This window comes from Coturnix japonica, chromosome 14, assembly GCF_054131305.1.
Source record: "Coturnix japonica strain WE chromosome 14, WE-NBRP24, whole genome shotgun sequence".
In the NCBI taxonomy this organism is placed as follows: Eukaryota; Metazoa; Chordata; class Aves; order Galliformes; family Phasianidae; genus Coturnix; species Coturnix japonica.
In genome coordinates, this window is record NC_140676.1 from 1,369,220 (window position 1) to 1,385,256 (window position 16,037).

Genomic DNA, 16,037 nt, shown 5'->3' on the forward strand with positions numbered 1-16,037 from the left:
GGGAGTAAATCTGATTAGAAGCCTACAGCTCATTTTTCATTACGCTAGCTGACAAGAGTGCTAACCAATCTTTACACAAGGAAATTGATATTCTGTTTTCAGCCGCACTAAAGTCAGAAGTTTTTGTTTTGGGGAAATAAATGGAAACATTTGTTCCTCACAGCAGTGTAATTTAAGCCCTTTGCTGTCCCTGTTCCTGGATTGTTTCCAGAAATGGAAGTCTGAAACTGTTCTTAAAATGAAAACTGCTGAGAAATTCAGTTAAAACTCTATCTGCGTCTATTGGAATTCCACTTGCATGACAAGAAAGATCAGATTCTAACTTGATCCAAACGCCAAAGTTGGGGAAACGTGTGTGGAAAGTTTGGGGCACTTTTTGGTCTACTGGGTTGAAGACAGGAAACCATCAACAGCAGCATATGGTCAAACAATGCCTCTTGGTGTCTGTAACTCAGACACCATTTTGTGATTATTCAGATTCAGCATTAGAAACTAAAAACAACAACAGAGAAAGCCCAGCTGAAGTCAGCTGCCATTCAGTCCTAAGCTGAAACAAACAGTCCTTGTTTCAATTGCCCAGCTTCCCAGAAGCTTACCCAGGCAGCCTTCCTAATGGGAATGCAAAGAAAAGAATGGTTGCTGAGGGTATTTTGTCACTTCTGTTTCCAAATAAACACAACAAGATATGGCTGAGCACAAGCATCACCGGAAAAGAGTAGAAAACAAACAACAGGGCTGGGTAACTGGGCTCAACATTTGATAGAGCTTGAAGAAACAACAATTAATTTAGCATGAAGAAACATTAATTTAGCATAAAGAAGCACGAATCACTCTTTCAAACAATACCTTCAAATCCCTCCACTGGACAACCTAATTTTTCCAAGCTTGCCTTTAAGAGGTTTCCTAATTTTCTAAGAAAACATCCGCATTCAGGTTACCTTTGCTGCTGACTTTCTCACTAAGGCTAAAGTTCCACTTGTACCCTACTTGTATCCCACATTCACAGCAGACTGCAGCTCATTACAGAGTCAAGACCGTGCTCCATACCAGTGCTAAACAGGATGGGCTTTACCCACATCTCTAGAGGTTAAAATACTTTCAAAGCTTTCGTAATTCCACGGGATGATACGATTTGGCGAAACATGGGCACTCTGATTCATGTTTCAGCTCAAACTGTTTTGATCATACCAAGATTGTTTTAATATAACTTATGACAGCATCTGCCATACAACAGCGCAGCTACTTCTGAGTTCAGGCACCTAAATTAATACTTGCTTTTTCATGTGTTAACGCATCCCTTCACGTTTTTACCCAGTTAAGAGCACTGGGATATACAAACTAATCTTAAATGGTCCTGCTCTCAGATAGGACCCAGACACATCCTGGCATATTCACGCGAGACTTTAAGACAAAGGTGTAATTAAAGATAATTGTTCATCGAATGTATGTTTGCGTTAAACGCAGTCGGCAGAATCATCGAATTAAAGCTTACCTGGGCTCCAAAAAACAAGAGCTTCACACTTATTTACAGCCTGCATTAATCCCATCCGTAACCAACTCACTTTACAAAACCCTGAATCTCTCAGGTCGATTAATTTGCAACGTAAATGCAAAACACAAATCAAATCTCAAGCATTTCAACACGATGCCGTGTCTGAAGAGATGATCCGTGCCTGTTAGAAATCCCCAAGAAATCGCATTCTTTAATTTCTAAACACCTACACTTCACCATTGCTTAGCAGAAAACAGCTTTTAAGCTCCCCAATTCATAAATGTAATTAAATAATTACATTAGTGCTAATTAACATGAAACTGCAGATTATTTAAGCGCAAAAAACACTATTCAACTTCTTAATTATTCTTGTTCACACAGCATTTCCTTTTGCTCAGGCGCCCTAGGTGCAAATAAAGCATCCCATCTGCTCGTAATTAGAACTAAATAATTTCAGAGAATGTAGCTTATCATTTTGACTGCACATTTGATTAAAAACAGTGTACAAGCAATATCCTGGCTTATTGCTGCAACAGCAACAACGCGCGCAGGCCCGCGTTTTCCTATCATTAAAGGAGGCTGGAAACATTATCTGTTATTTCAGGGGGAAAAATACAACTTTTTAGTTCATTTCATACAGATGAAAGCAAATTACAGCAAATCACCTCTCCGCTGAATAGAGGCCCCCACATAATGACTTTATTTGCTTAATCCCCAAATTAAACGCCGTTTCGAGCGAAGGCCCTGTGTTATTACTCTCATCATGTCGAGAACATTTTCCTGCCGAGACCAATTTGAATAAAACAAGGGGCCTTCCTTGAACTCAATCAAGGAGTCATAATGTGGTGGGTAATAGAGGTTGCTGATAGATTTGCAGGCAAAAGTGTTATACCTAATGATGGGATATGGATAATAGTCCTCCTGGAGGTCCTGATGCGATTCCAGTTGGCTGCCAGATGCTAAAAATCAAGAAGAGCATTGATCAGTGACAGGAAGCTGTAGTGGATTCATCTAGTCAAACTTCAGCTGTTTTTCCACTGTACAGTTAAGCCAGGCATAAATTATATTAATTGATTTAATTACATACTTAAAACATCTTCCCCAATTAATTTAATTAGGTGGCTACATGAAGCTACTGGCAGGGGAAGATTAGAGGCTGCTCACTTAATTAACAGAATATGAATGAAAAAAAAAAAAAAAAGAAAGAAAGCAAACATAAATGAAATTGTGAGCACTAATTAAGAGGCTGTCTGCAAACTTAAATACTTTCTGACAAAGTGGTGACAGGAATGTAGACAAGAGAGGGTTTTTTTTTCCAGCAAATTAAGTGCCACAAGGTATATATAGGGAGCTAAGGTAATGCAGTTAAAACATTGATTTTCTGACAGAACCGCTGAAGTCAAAGCGAAGGGACATTTCCAATAGAAACACTGCAACAGATTTTACAGCCACAAAGGCTGAATCGCTGATGAAGGATGAAATATGATGCTCGGACAAGTGTATGGTTAAAGGGGAAAAAAAATGGAAACAGCTTATTGTGATCACTGAAGCAAGAGATGTTTAGAAAAGAAGAGCTGCCGTAACAGCTGGTAGCACCGCACACCTTGGCCCTGATGTAAAAATTCTCCAGGTGTCTCTGACGTGATTCCTTCAGGGTCTTTTTCACACGTGCCATGTGATTATGCAGGAGCCAAGAAATGGCAATCACACCTGATGCCCACTGCTGCCGCCTGTATCGGACGTAGGCTCTCCTGGCCTGGTAACATCTCCACATCGCCTGGATCTTTATAGCCGCCATTTCAGGACCTCCTTGGCCTTTGTATCTTTGGCCAGGTCGATTTAAAATCTCTTCCACAGCCGATCGATTCTTTATCACTGACAGGATGTCACCTTTGGTGGGATTCTTGTTGAGCACAAAGTCCGATGCTGCTTCCACCAACTTCTGACAGTTTACTGTGGCCAGTGGCACAGCGTAGTCCTTGAGAAGCTTCTCTGTGTGTTCCAAAAAACAGACAATGCTCTCCCAGGACAAACAATAACGCTGTTTGAATGCCAGAAAGCCTGGGGCTGTCTGGTCTATAGCGCCGTAGTAAACAGCAATGTGGCAGTCAGGGGATGGATCCTGTAAGGAGAGAAGTGGGAGGCATTTGTGGGAGCTGCAGAAAGAGAAGAGCCGCAGACTGAGAGTAACTGCCATTGATTGCAAACGTGTGGTCACCTCATACGACTGCATTACCAGCCATCATTTAACTATGGGAATTTATGCATCTGAAATAACACTCCTTACATTGATTTATACATCACGGCCACAAAGTTTATCCCCCCTTTACCATAAAAACCACCATCACATCAAGACCTCAAGTGTCATGAAAGGGTATCAGCATTTTTATTGAAATACATTAATTGCAAATGGGAACCACGCTTCATTTATCAAATATAAAAACGAAGCTCTACAGCACTTCACTGGACTACATCAGATGGCAATTGCAATAGCAATTCTCAACAGTGAATCAGATTACCTCCACTTATCTCAGGAGAATGGGTAACAATCCAGCCTGTAAATTCAGCCAGGGTAAAACTTGAGAGAGAGATGTTCTTGCATCTTAACAGAACTGCATTTTATGGCAACTTCAGCCGGAAACTCATTAGTTGAGATTTTCAATCTAATGCACTATTTTCAAACTGTATTTAGAGATTACTTTTTATTTACATTAATAACACTAACTTGCATTTCTCAACTTTGCTTGCCAATAAAGACCTCCTTAAAAGAACGAATGTCCAAAACGTCAGACAGTGTGCTATGGGACACAATCATTAGGATTAAAGAGACAAAACAAAAAAAAAAAGAAAGAAAAATGTTTTTCTTTTTGCATGGGGATTAAGAACAGCCAGCAAACGTGAAGCTGTCAAGGTCAAACTCCCCCCTCTATATAAAGGGTAACACTACATTTGCTTAACTGCAGTGAGGTAGATTTAGATGAGACATTAAAAAACTCCTTTTGTAACAGTAAAGATAGTTAGTTAAGCACTGGAACAGATGGCCTATGGAGACTGTGGAGCTGCTATCACTGGAAGTTTTCTGAACAGGTTAGGAGAACATCTGTCCACGGCATTACAAGCACAGGTAACTCTGCCTGGAGGTCTAGGTAATCTCATCAGGTCTTTTCTAGACTGATCTTCTAAATTTCAATAAATGCACACACAAACTTGAGAAAATAGAAACTGGCAATATAGGAAGCATTTCCTACTTACTTCAATATTTGTTATTTACCGGGTTTGGTTCAAAGCCTCCTGTACTAATTGAGTAACTCACAGTTGCTCGCTGAACCATCTCTGCTGAAGACAGTGTCACAACCATGGATAACAAATTCATTTACCTCACTGTTTAAATACCTGTGTCTGTGGAGCCTGCAGCTCACACTGCAGCTGTTGAGCCGGGTATCCGTGTGCTGGCTTTGATTTTCTGGTCGAATCCAGGGAGCTGCTGGGTAGCAGTGGTGCAGTGTTACCTTTGCTAGAGGAGGATGAGCTGCCAGCTGCTTCCTTTGAGCTTGGAAAGGTGGAAGTGCCTGTACTCCCAGGTTCCACCTTACTACTAATCTCTCCTGTACCAAACAAATAAATCATCATGGGTTTCATTGCTAAATAAGTGCAACAATAGCATCAAATTGATATTCCACCATTAGACACTGACATGCTCCAGTTTGCTCCCACATCCAAGTGGGCTGCAGTATTCAGGATATACCACCAAAGCCCATTTAGGAATGTCACTGGCCAGCCTTAAGTTTCACCGTGCTAAAACAAGTTGTAATTACAAAAACTGAGATCATGTTAAGGAAAACATATCACAGTTTTAATTTATAAGAGCTCCTAAAATGGCAGCATGCAGCATACCCAGGCGTGTCACATCAAAATACTAGCACTTGCACTCCATATGGTATTTGAGCTTTTCAACTACTCCCTTTCGCTAGGAGAACTTCCAGCTTTATAGGGGCAGCTTCTAAGCACACTCTTCATTTTGTTCATGCTCATTTTCTTATCACTGATAGGTTTGTCATATGCAACAAGCAGCTGCAGCAACAACAGTTTAGAAGACATAGGTCAGAATTCCATCACCCAGAACATGGTATGAGGAGCCATTATGACAAAATAGAGGCTTGGTCAGATGCTGTAAGGCACGTTTACAGTGATTTACACTATCGTTGGCTTTAGCTCTGATGGTCACATCTTGGATTCAGGTACTTAGAATCTGAAACATGAATGTAAGAACCTACAAGGATTTTCAGAAATGAGCAGGGACTAAATCCTCACAGGGCTTAAGAAATCCGATTCCTGTTCAATTGAAAGACACAGGATGCTCCTTGTGTGCATCTTTATGCAAACAGTATTTTTAAGAATTTGACTGGGAGCTCATTAGACAGCTGCTTCCTTCAGAAGCAAAACAAGGGCCTGAACGTGAAGCTGGAGATGCAAGTGCTGGTTGTCATCAATCATCTGTACTCACCTACAGCTGACTTCTTGCGCTGCCTGTGGAATTCATGGAGAGGAGCTGCTTTGGATACCACAGGAGGTATCTGGAGAGTTATCTTTGCTGCTGGAGGGATAAGCCTTCGTTCAGTTAGGCTCAGAATATCTACAAGAATATGACATCACTGAGCAATTCGTACATGTTCCAGTTATGGAAGAAAAATCAGTAACCATAAAGAATTAAACAACAGCACTGCCAAGTCCTTTCAATTCCAAACAAAAACTAGAAAAGTGGTAGGTAATCTTTTAATAAGGACATCCAAGGAATGTAAGCTTTGCCTATGAAAGCTGACGAAGACATGGAACATATTATAGTGGTGCTGATTCTGAGGAAGAGTTATGCACTTGCACAATGGCAATTCAATACGCAGAATGGATGAGAATTAACTTTTATAAGCCACAGTGCAAACCACGTGGCTTGTGTGGCATACAGCTGGTGCCCAGCAGCAGTGTCCAGGTGGGCTTCTGTGACTCACCTTTCTTCATATCTCCTCCTAACAGGGGTAAGGCAGAGTCCACACGACGAGAGGCAGGCAAAAGCCGAAGCTGGTTGGTGGTATCACCCTTCCCTCCCTTCTGACTACGTGTCTGGGAAGAGACAGAATCTTCTTTCAGCAAAGTGAAGTCCTGGATTTGCAAAGATGTTTTTCTACTCAATATAATAATAAATATAATTTTTGCTATGAATAAGACCTAATAATGGAACAGTGCAAGCGCTGCTTTTACTTCTTACGCTACAGTAATGTTTTCTGTCATTACTACAGCAACTTAAAATGAAGTTAATAAAATCCAATTGCTGCCTTGTGATTTCTGCGATGCAAAAATCAGTGTATTAGTTCAAAAAGGGATTGCAAGAAGTTTTCTCAGCATTAATGAGTTCGTTGTGCTTCCTGATAGAACTGTCTTTGCAATACAAAATGTGTACACCAATATCACACTGGAAAGAAAGGGAAGTACTTCAAAATATGGAACCTGCTGGTTCTAAGTGCCAGGAAGTCAAGCAGTGACACACATCACTCTGGGACAGCGATACCTCGTATCTCACTGTTACAATCATTAGTGCGCATATCGAGCATTGCATGGGGAAAAGAGCGTATTGCCACTTCAGTACTACAAACACAAAAACTCTGCATTATCAGCTCACACTTCCTATTTTATTTTATTTTATTTTATTTTATTTTATTTTATTTTTTTTTTTTTTTTCCCTGTTCTCTGCCATTTTCAGTATCCCCACTTCCTGCCTGGATTGCAAGTTGTGCCCAGCTCCTAAAGAGAAGGAGAGTCAAAGCTTCAGCACACGTAACTTCCAGACAGATAAGTAACATCACCGAGAACTCTCACTTAAAGACAGTGAATTACTACCAGCAGAAAATGATATTGCTTGCTCTTGTCAGACTGACACTAGACAATGGAGACAAAGATAAACGTATGGAGACGTGAAGGGTTCACCTGAAATAAATTCAAGAGCTGGCTGCTCCTAAATAGCACCGTTATATTTGCAGTGTGGGCAGACCCCAAACATCCTGGAACAAAAGGTCCCACCCCCTGGAGCCCTCAGGTGCAGGCACTTCACCTGCTTTCTCTGTGTCAGAACCTGAGCGCAGAAGAGCTGAAATGCACCCACGGTGCTACGAGGCAACCAGAATCTCAGACACCTTCCTGTGTGAATAATGTCTTCTAGGGAAATGTGGTATGAAGGTTATGATTCAGCAAGTACATTTTTCTCAAGTCAGCACAAAGCCTGCCCATTCATCACGGGTACTTTTAAAGTACAGTTTTATAGGACTAGAAGGGAGCACTTCATCTGTACTGCAGAGTAAAGCTTACGCTATATAATATGCTTAGAGTGTGCTGAAAAACTATGTTTTCATTTCAAGCACTTCTGAGTGTAATTAACCTGGGACATGAGAAAAACAATTCCATTACCCTTTCTAAAGCATTTTTCTCCTGTGGATAAACCTCTCCCACTTGATTTTTTCTTTTGGCTTTATTGTAAATGGGGCACTTGTTGTCACACTTTAGGGATTTTCTGATTAGTTCCCTATTTATTTTTTTTTCCTTTTTTTTACCTAGACAGCAATATTTAACCAGAACAACTCTTTTTTGAGAATACCTGTATGTCTTTCCCCTAGAAAAGAATATCATCTACTACTATATACAAAGGCATGGTGATTAGTAGCATGCCTCAAAACTATACTTTATCAACCAGGAAGATTAGATAAATGAGATTTTCTAAGTAAATATTAGAGAACCCCACAACTTGAGAGCCTTCTACCTACCTGATGATTAATACAGTTTCCACAAGATGTAACACTGTGGTATCAATAAGTATTTCTCTCACATTTTATCTAAATAGAATAAACTCCCAATTTAAATGGAAGGCCCAACCTATAATCTTCAATATGCTGTAAGTGGGCATCTTCAGCAACAGGTTTTACATATTATTCTTTCCTATTTTAAGCTCTTAAACTAATTAGAGATGTCTCTGAATCATTAATTTTCCACGCTATTGGAAAAATCAAGCCTTGCTCCTTTGATGGCATACTGCTAGCTCTCCCAGAAATACACCTCCATCAAAATCCTGCCTTAGCAGGTGCAAGAGAGAATAGACGGAGAACTTTGGTGTATCTCACATCTGTTTTTTGAAAAAGGGAACAGAAGCAGCACAGAAGGAAGTAAGAAAGATAATTGCTGGCTTCAACTACGATACATTTTACTTACGGGCAAAGGGCCAGCTTACACCAGGCAGAATATGCAGGACCATCTTATTGGAATTCAGGGGTGGCCCTCCATTCTTGTCCGGAGACAGCTGTAAACCAGCAGCCCATAGCATCACAATCAGGCACTGAGTTTTGTCGAGGAATGCTGATATGTACAGAAGCAGCTTCGGCTGCACCCCTACCTACCAAAATGACAGTCAATCTCCAGTTCCAGATGACAAGAACTGGAGAAAACCTTAAAACAAATGGTGACCTTTCAAAAGATTAATTTGTTTACCAACAAAACATTCTACGTTTGTCATCTGAGATGGGGCTGACCTTCACATTCCCATTTCTAGGTTGAAAGGATGCTGACTTTACTCATCTGTTAAGTTAACTCCATCTCACCAATTATTTCCTGTTTAATTTTAGTGACAAGACAATTTTATTAATCCGCTGTGCTGCTTATTGTGATTACATACCATCATACAAATGCAACAAAGCTTATTTTGAATTACTGTCATGTAGCATCCATTTGTTTAGGTCTCATTCTGCTACCAACACTAAACCGTGCTCTGACTGCAATTATTGCCAGATAAACGAGTTTAGAACAATCCAAGTTTGAGAACCAAGAGACCTGGTCTTCTCCTAAAACTTCTATTAACCTAAAAGGAAAAGAAATGCTGAGCTCTGCCTTAATTTATAGTTCTGGAAATGAACAGACCCTCACTGAGAAGCCTTAGTGATTAGCACAATGCAAAGAACTGAGGATATAACCAGTGGTTTCATTCAAATAAGTTAGCTAAAAAAAAAACCCACCGACAAAACAGAATCACTGCCATCACCATTACAGCCACACTATGTAAGATGCAACTCATAAAGGCTAGAAATCATCACCATATTAAATTCTAACTCATGAATAAACTAAGAGGTTCCTAAGTTTACAGCATAATATATATTTATATGAAAACAGGGACCAAAAAGTGCCAGTATAATTCTATAAAAGAACAGCAGTCCTATGGAAATGAAACATATAGCTGTGAATCTTTTCTACATTGCAGCAGTTAGCCAGAATTATTTTTGCTGCAGTTCAGATTACTGCTTGTTTTGCTGGATCCTCATGGGAAGAGCATGTACTTAATTATTGCCTACTCGTCTTTTTTCATGTTATCCATATATAGCCTACAAAATAAAGTGATGCCCGGTCTGACCACGGTGTTTCCAACAGAATTACATTGCTCATTTTAAGATAACTACAGAGGATGAAGCATTAGTGCTTATCTATCAAAAAAAGTACAGAAGGGCAACAGTCATGGCTCAATTCTTGGCTTGTAGTTTCTGTCAGAACATTCTACATCGCTGTACAACAAAAGACAAAGACATTTTTCAAGCTACTCAAATGGCAAGATAGTAAAAAGCCTGTGTGCTCCATGTGGATCTATTCAGTTACAGCAAAGCCATCGTGCCTGCCACTGCACTGCATGTAAAAATGCTCAGGTCTGCTTGAAAACTCAGATGCTGAGAACTCTTGGAGAAAAAAGTGAATGCAGTTAATGAAGTGATTTATTTCTCATTCACATTGCTGGGAATCCTTCTGCCACTGATTTTTGGGGCGTGATAATCACTGAATTCATGTACATTCATAGAGCAGGTACATGGGTACCCTCACGTGTCTGCACGTGTGTGTGATCCTGTGCGTATGTACAAATATTGCCCTCTAATGGCTGATTAGCAAAACGAAGGTAGGTAGTACCTAACTTCATTCCTCATGCTGTTTTGCTTCCCAAAACTAAAGGCCATGTAGTTTTAGACCTGCAGCTATACACAGATTTATTTCAGTTACCGCTGGTGATCTCCAGCTGTCATTGTGCTGAGTGCTTGTGCACCTCACACTGAACAAAGATGCCTTTGTTCACTATCCTGGTAGTAGACTTTGCAAATCTAACTGCAAAATTGCACCCCCAGTGAAGGCAGAACATTTCAGAACACAGATCGTGTCACACAGTGAAAAAACATCTAAAAAACATCTAAAAGCTTCTACTTCAGGAAAGATATAGAATGAATACGTGACAGACAGGAAACACCTCCTTGCTTTTTTCAGCCAGTCTCCCTACCACAAACAGCAACTGTCAGTGCGTATCAGAGGGTCTGACTAATTGACACTGTTTGTAATCTCAGTCAACATTAAGAAGTTTTCTCTGATATGTTTCATTGAGAGCAGTAAAACACACAGCACTCAGCAGCAGCATAACATTCCTCTCTGTGAAGGCTTTAGAGTGGTTCTAAAAAGCTATTAGCCATGATGCTGTTCTCTAATTAACTGTATATCACAGGGTTAGACTAATCGCCCCTTAGTCTGGGCAATAGCTTTCAAAAATCCTTTTTTATAAGTGGCAGCTTACAACTGTGTCATTTGAACCTAGCATCAAAGCAAAGCACAAGCGTTTTAGGCTCATTCACAATGATCCTATTGGCATCTGAAATCAGGATGTGCTTCTGTCTTGTAAAGAAACAGCCATGGGATAAACAACCAGAAGTCCACCCTTCCTTGATCTTTGGGTTACAGCCTGAACTCCACAAGTTTCTCTTCACTTCCTAACCTTACCATGGTTACTCATCACACACATTTACCCTTTCACTGGAGTAGGGTTTTGCTACCCATAACTGTTATGCTGCGCATTTGTTTTCCCTGGTATCGTCACTCAGAGTGCTTTGTTACAAATGAATGTTAACAAATAGAAAACCATGAGATACTTTCCCTTACAATGTATATTGTTTTCTAGTTAGGTCTGATAGGTACTAACTTCACTGATGAAGAGCCAACATGTCCAAGTCCACGGGACAACAAAAGTTACTTACAGGAGCAGGTTTTTTCCTAGTTATACGTGGCAGCCTGGTCTCACAGCTCTGTTGTTTCGAAACAGCTTTCTTATTGATGTTTTCTGGGTCAAGCATAATCTTCATTTCCAGCTGCTTCTGGAACATGTAATGGAAACATGGAACGTGCAAGGTCTTAAAACAGTTGGCCATAAGTATTTACAAACAGGAACTGACTGATGTTACAAAATGATGCAAGTTTGCAAAATGATGCCTAAAAAATTGCTGTTATCTCACTTATCCCCATAGGGCTGGGCAGACAGTTGAGAGCTGCGTGTTGATCAGGCCAACAACTCAGAGAGGCATCGAGCCACTATTTGCACATATCCCAAATTTGTTCAGTTAATTTCACTGTAGTGTTCTGAAAGTCCCAGATTTGCACATCTTTGAGTAACATTTTAAGTGCACAAGGCAATCATGTTTCACTGACTTGCTTAACACAGGTCAGCTCTTGATTCCATTGAGCTGTGCTGTAATAACTGATTTCCTACAAGTTATTCAGAGCAGCCAGAGCCCTTCCACTGGTGTGCTTGTTCCCCAGTGTGTGGGTATGGGAATGCAAAAAGTCCCCTTACTGTGTGAAATCCAACTAAAGATACTTACAGATGAGAATTCTCTGCTGCTACTTCTGTTGTTTAATCATAACAAGTAATTTATGAAAACTGTACTTCCTGACAAGCAAAAAATGCCATAAAAAGTGCAAGAGTCGTTGGAGGTATATTTGAACTACAAAGGAACTTTGTGTAAGCACTAAAACCTGGCAAATGTATTTATCTGCACAATATATTCCTTTATTTTGGTAGTAATTACAAGCAGATGTATCAATGAGACACTCATTTAGATCTGGATTTGTAAGAACAAAAGTTATTATCCAAGCCAATTACTCTTTTACCCACATGGCTGCACAGAGACAGAAAGTTCAATTTGCACCTCATCAGTGATTTTGTGGTATTTATTTTATTACTATAACACTACTGTACGGAAAGGAAACTGCTTGTGCTATTAAACAAGAATTGGGAAAATCTGAGTATCTTCTCAATTAAAACAGGAGGTGACTCATGATGCAAATTCCCCAGTCAGACAGAGGCAGATTCTGCTCAGTGTAACAAGAATGGAAAGAATTTAAACGACAAAACTCAAACCAAATAACAATAACACAGCCAGTAAAGGTCACAGCAGAGACTGGAACCTACGGCAAACTGCAGGATGGTGTCACAGCTCCTTCTGTCTGCCTTCCCCAATGTCTTACACTTAAACTACCTTGAGCCACCTTCACGTTTTAAGAAACAGATGAGAACAGCAGTACAAACCACGTTATTGTGCTGATACAATGCTCCATGAGAATGAGAATTATTGAGCTCCATTATTAGCACAGAGTACACAGGAATATACAGAACAAGTGGATGTGATCAGTGCAGTTAAAGATTCACATCCTGTTATACTTCAACACAGAAAACGTTTCAGAGCTGAGAGCATTTTGCTGTGCAAATCCATGCACAAGTGGTGCATGGTTTCAAAGAGTCTAACCTCCTTACAAATGAATTACATTATACCAGTCTTTGAAATGACATACATTATGAGTAACCACACCGCTTTTCAGGTCTATTGGTGGCACTTCCACATTTCAGAGCCTTCCAGAAACAATGTTTCATTTACATCTTTAATTCTATTAGAGATGAGAGAATATTCACTTGGAGTCTTTACAATTACTGCAGAAGGAAGACACCTCTTATGGGTCTCAGGCATCATCATCATCAGAAACCCAATTACAACACATAATGAGCAGAAAAAAGGGACAGTGCTTCCCAACTCCCCTGTGAGTCGGGTTCACTTGCCCTCACCCTGCTGCTGCTATGACTCAGTTACCATCCATGAGACTTAACAGTAATTTTAAGCCCATCCTGACACTTGTGAACGAGCTATTTTGCTCACAACAAGTATTCCATGTGAAAATTGCATCTGTGCTCATGTGACTGCAACCTTATTTTATCCTGACGGCCAAACACAAACACAACTTGAGCTCCATTTCTACTCTCACGTGGCCTACTGCGGATTGCAAAGCACAAAAACATCACTGTGTAATGAATCATTACCCTCAGAACCTCTGCGACTTGAGAAGTTGATTTCCTCAAGCCTGTGTAACCTGAAATACTGCCTGCGAATGGGAATCTATTCATTCACAAACCTTTCTTCTCAGTAGAACAGTATTTGGAAAAACAGGAAAGTACACTGAAATCAAACCAAAACTGTTCATAGTTGCTAGTGAGGCAAAGACAGGAAGTGAGGAACTGCAGGTGGTAATTTCCCAGCTGGATTTCACAACTATCTGACAATAAAAGTGTTTTATGTTGGCATGGCGGGCACGTAGAACAGCTGGTAGAACAGCACTGTTTGCCCTTTTCTTTATTGTGGGAAATGAGGGCTGGCTCCTGTGTCACTGCATGTGCATCTCTAAGCAGATGCCCTGGATATCAGATGTGAAAAGAGAAAGGCAGGGCAGCATCCAGCATGAGTTCCCCTGTAATTTAAGCTCACTGGTGCACACGAAGAGCTGGAAAACCATTGATAATGGGGGCTGTTCAGAGTGGCTGAACTCTGTTGATTTGTTTCAAACAGAAGCGTGCTCACACGGGACGGGGTTGGGATTATCTCTGGCAAACACAAATCACCTCCAGGCACCATCCTTCTCCATTCAAAACTGAGAAAGCCAGGAGTATGTCAGTCAACAAACACCAAAGTCCACGTTCTTTGTCAGTCACAAATGAAAATATTTCAAAGCAGTAACAGCAGCACCTTATACAGAGATACTAAATGGATATAAAAAGATTCCTGACTTTTTCACCACAGTCACAGAACCTCATTGCCATAGTTCTACCAGATAAAGTTAAATAAAAATCAGCTCTCACTGCACCTTTCCATCACTTCAAAAGCAGGTAATATTGAATTATTACTTCACAGGGAGGCTTCTTTACAAAGAAAATCACAACAGGAGTGGCAGGCTGCTCATTCTGGCCATGCAATTCCATGTCAATCCTGGTAACTGAATGCCATTCCTACAGCCCCGTGTCTCTTTTACACAAAGCCAAACCAGAGAACCAGTTTTATTCTCACACAACACCAACTCCTGCTATTCCACTATACAGTCCCTGTTATTTCAAAGGCATCGCTTGCAGAATAGCAGCTATGCATTCGGTATTTGTTGACCTGGGACCTTACAACAGAATAAACATCTGGTTTCAGGATTCTTTATCATTATACATGGGAAACAAATGCATCACAATGATACTGAAGTCCTTCCTAGCCTTGATGTTACCCAGAAGCAGGGAGAAGGCTCCTGCCCCTCAGCTCCCTCATTCTACTCAGTGAGTAACACACTCACTCACCAGATGGTGTATCAACAAACACTGAACTCACAGAGCCAGGACATAAATTCATGGTGTCAACCAGTACCAACAAGATGCCAGTCCACCCATTTAATGCGGTCTCTGGGAAAACAAGTGATGTGTTATTTCAGACCTGTGAACCTGGAGAAAGGCGCAGTGCTGCTCTGCTGCATGGCTGGGCAGTCGTGGGCTCAACAGGCACCGGTGGTAGAACCAGCTGCTTCTCAGAAGCACCACATTGAAGCCCCCTGAGTCAGAAAGAAACAAGCAGTGAGGTTTGTAAAACTTACCATGGTATCACCTATTAAATGCACATCGCTCCCATCTGGTTGCATGTAAAAAACTGCATTCTTGTTTAAACCCATGTGAAGCCAAAAATCACAAGTGCTAACAGCAGGTTGCTGCAGCTGCTTAGGACAGCATTTACCTTTGTATTGCTTTTAACCTATACAGAACCCAAATAACTTAACTGGGACCAACGTTCCCCATTTGCCTCACAAGATCCTGATGCTGCAGTCTCTCTGTTTCACTCACCATTCAAGGGGCTGTTTGGAACGTACTTCTTCACTGCCAGCAGCAGAAATAGTTAATAATTCTCTGCTTGGAACACTTGAACAGCTCTCAGCGTGTTTCTGCCAGAGGAGAAAAAAAAGAGGAATCAATTATAAACGTATGAAGGACACACTAAGTTAAACTCCATCTTCCCTTGACTGAGAAGTAGTGCTTCTGTTGGGCTCAACCTGGATTTGTCCAGAGTTAAGGAAACCACCCACAACAGCTCAGCACCCACCCGTAACAGCTCAGCACCCACCCGTAACATCTCAGCACCCACCCGTAACATCTCAGCACCCACCCTCAGCCCGGCTATTACCCGCTGTCCGTGTCCCTCAGTGCCGTCCATCCCCTCATCCCGCCCCCATGGCAACACGACGCTCGGGCCGGGCCGCACCACCCGCCCCACCGCGGGGGGAATGCGGGTAGAAGCGGCCGGTCCGGCCGGTCGTTCTGTCGGTGCCAAGCGCTGCTCCCGCTCCCTGCCTCGTTGCCGATCCTCTCTCC

The 16,037-nt window shown here is 41.2% G+C and overlaps 1 protein-coding gene across 1 annotated transcript in view; it reads right to left on the reverse strand.

Moving 5' to 3' along the window:
• IQCH (IQ motif containing H) overlaps positions 1–15,996 on the reverse strand; it is a 51,493-nt gene extending 35,497 nt beyond the window's left edge. The window contains exons 1-9 of the mRNA XM_015873302.2: positions 15,850–15,996; positions 15,513–15,610; positions 15,112–15,226; positions 11,578–11,694; positions 6,496–6,607; positions 5,997–6,125; positions 4,886–5,097; positions 3,096–3,614; positions 2,385–2,451 (exon numbers count right to left, since the gene is read on the reverse strand). Of these exons, the coding sequence (XP_015728788.2) occupies positions 2,385–2,451; positions 3,096–3,614; positions 4,886–5,097; positions 5,997–6,125; positions 6,496–6,607; positions 11,578–11,694; positions 15,112–15,226; positions 15,513–15,610; positions 15,850–15,879 (1,399 nt within the window). The 5' untranslated portion in view covers positions 15,880–15,996. The remainder of the gene's footprint in view (positions 1–2,384; positions 2,452–3,095; positions 3,615–4,885; positions 5,098–5,996; positions 6,126–6,495; positions 6,608–11,577; positions 11,695–15,111; positions 15,227–15,512; positions 15,611–15,849) is intronic.
• Between the last annotated feature and the right edge of the window lie 41 nt (positions 15,997–16,037).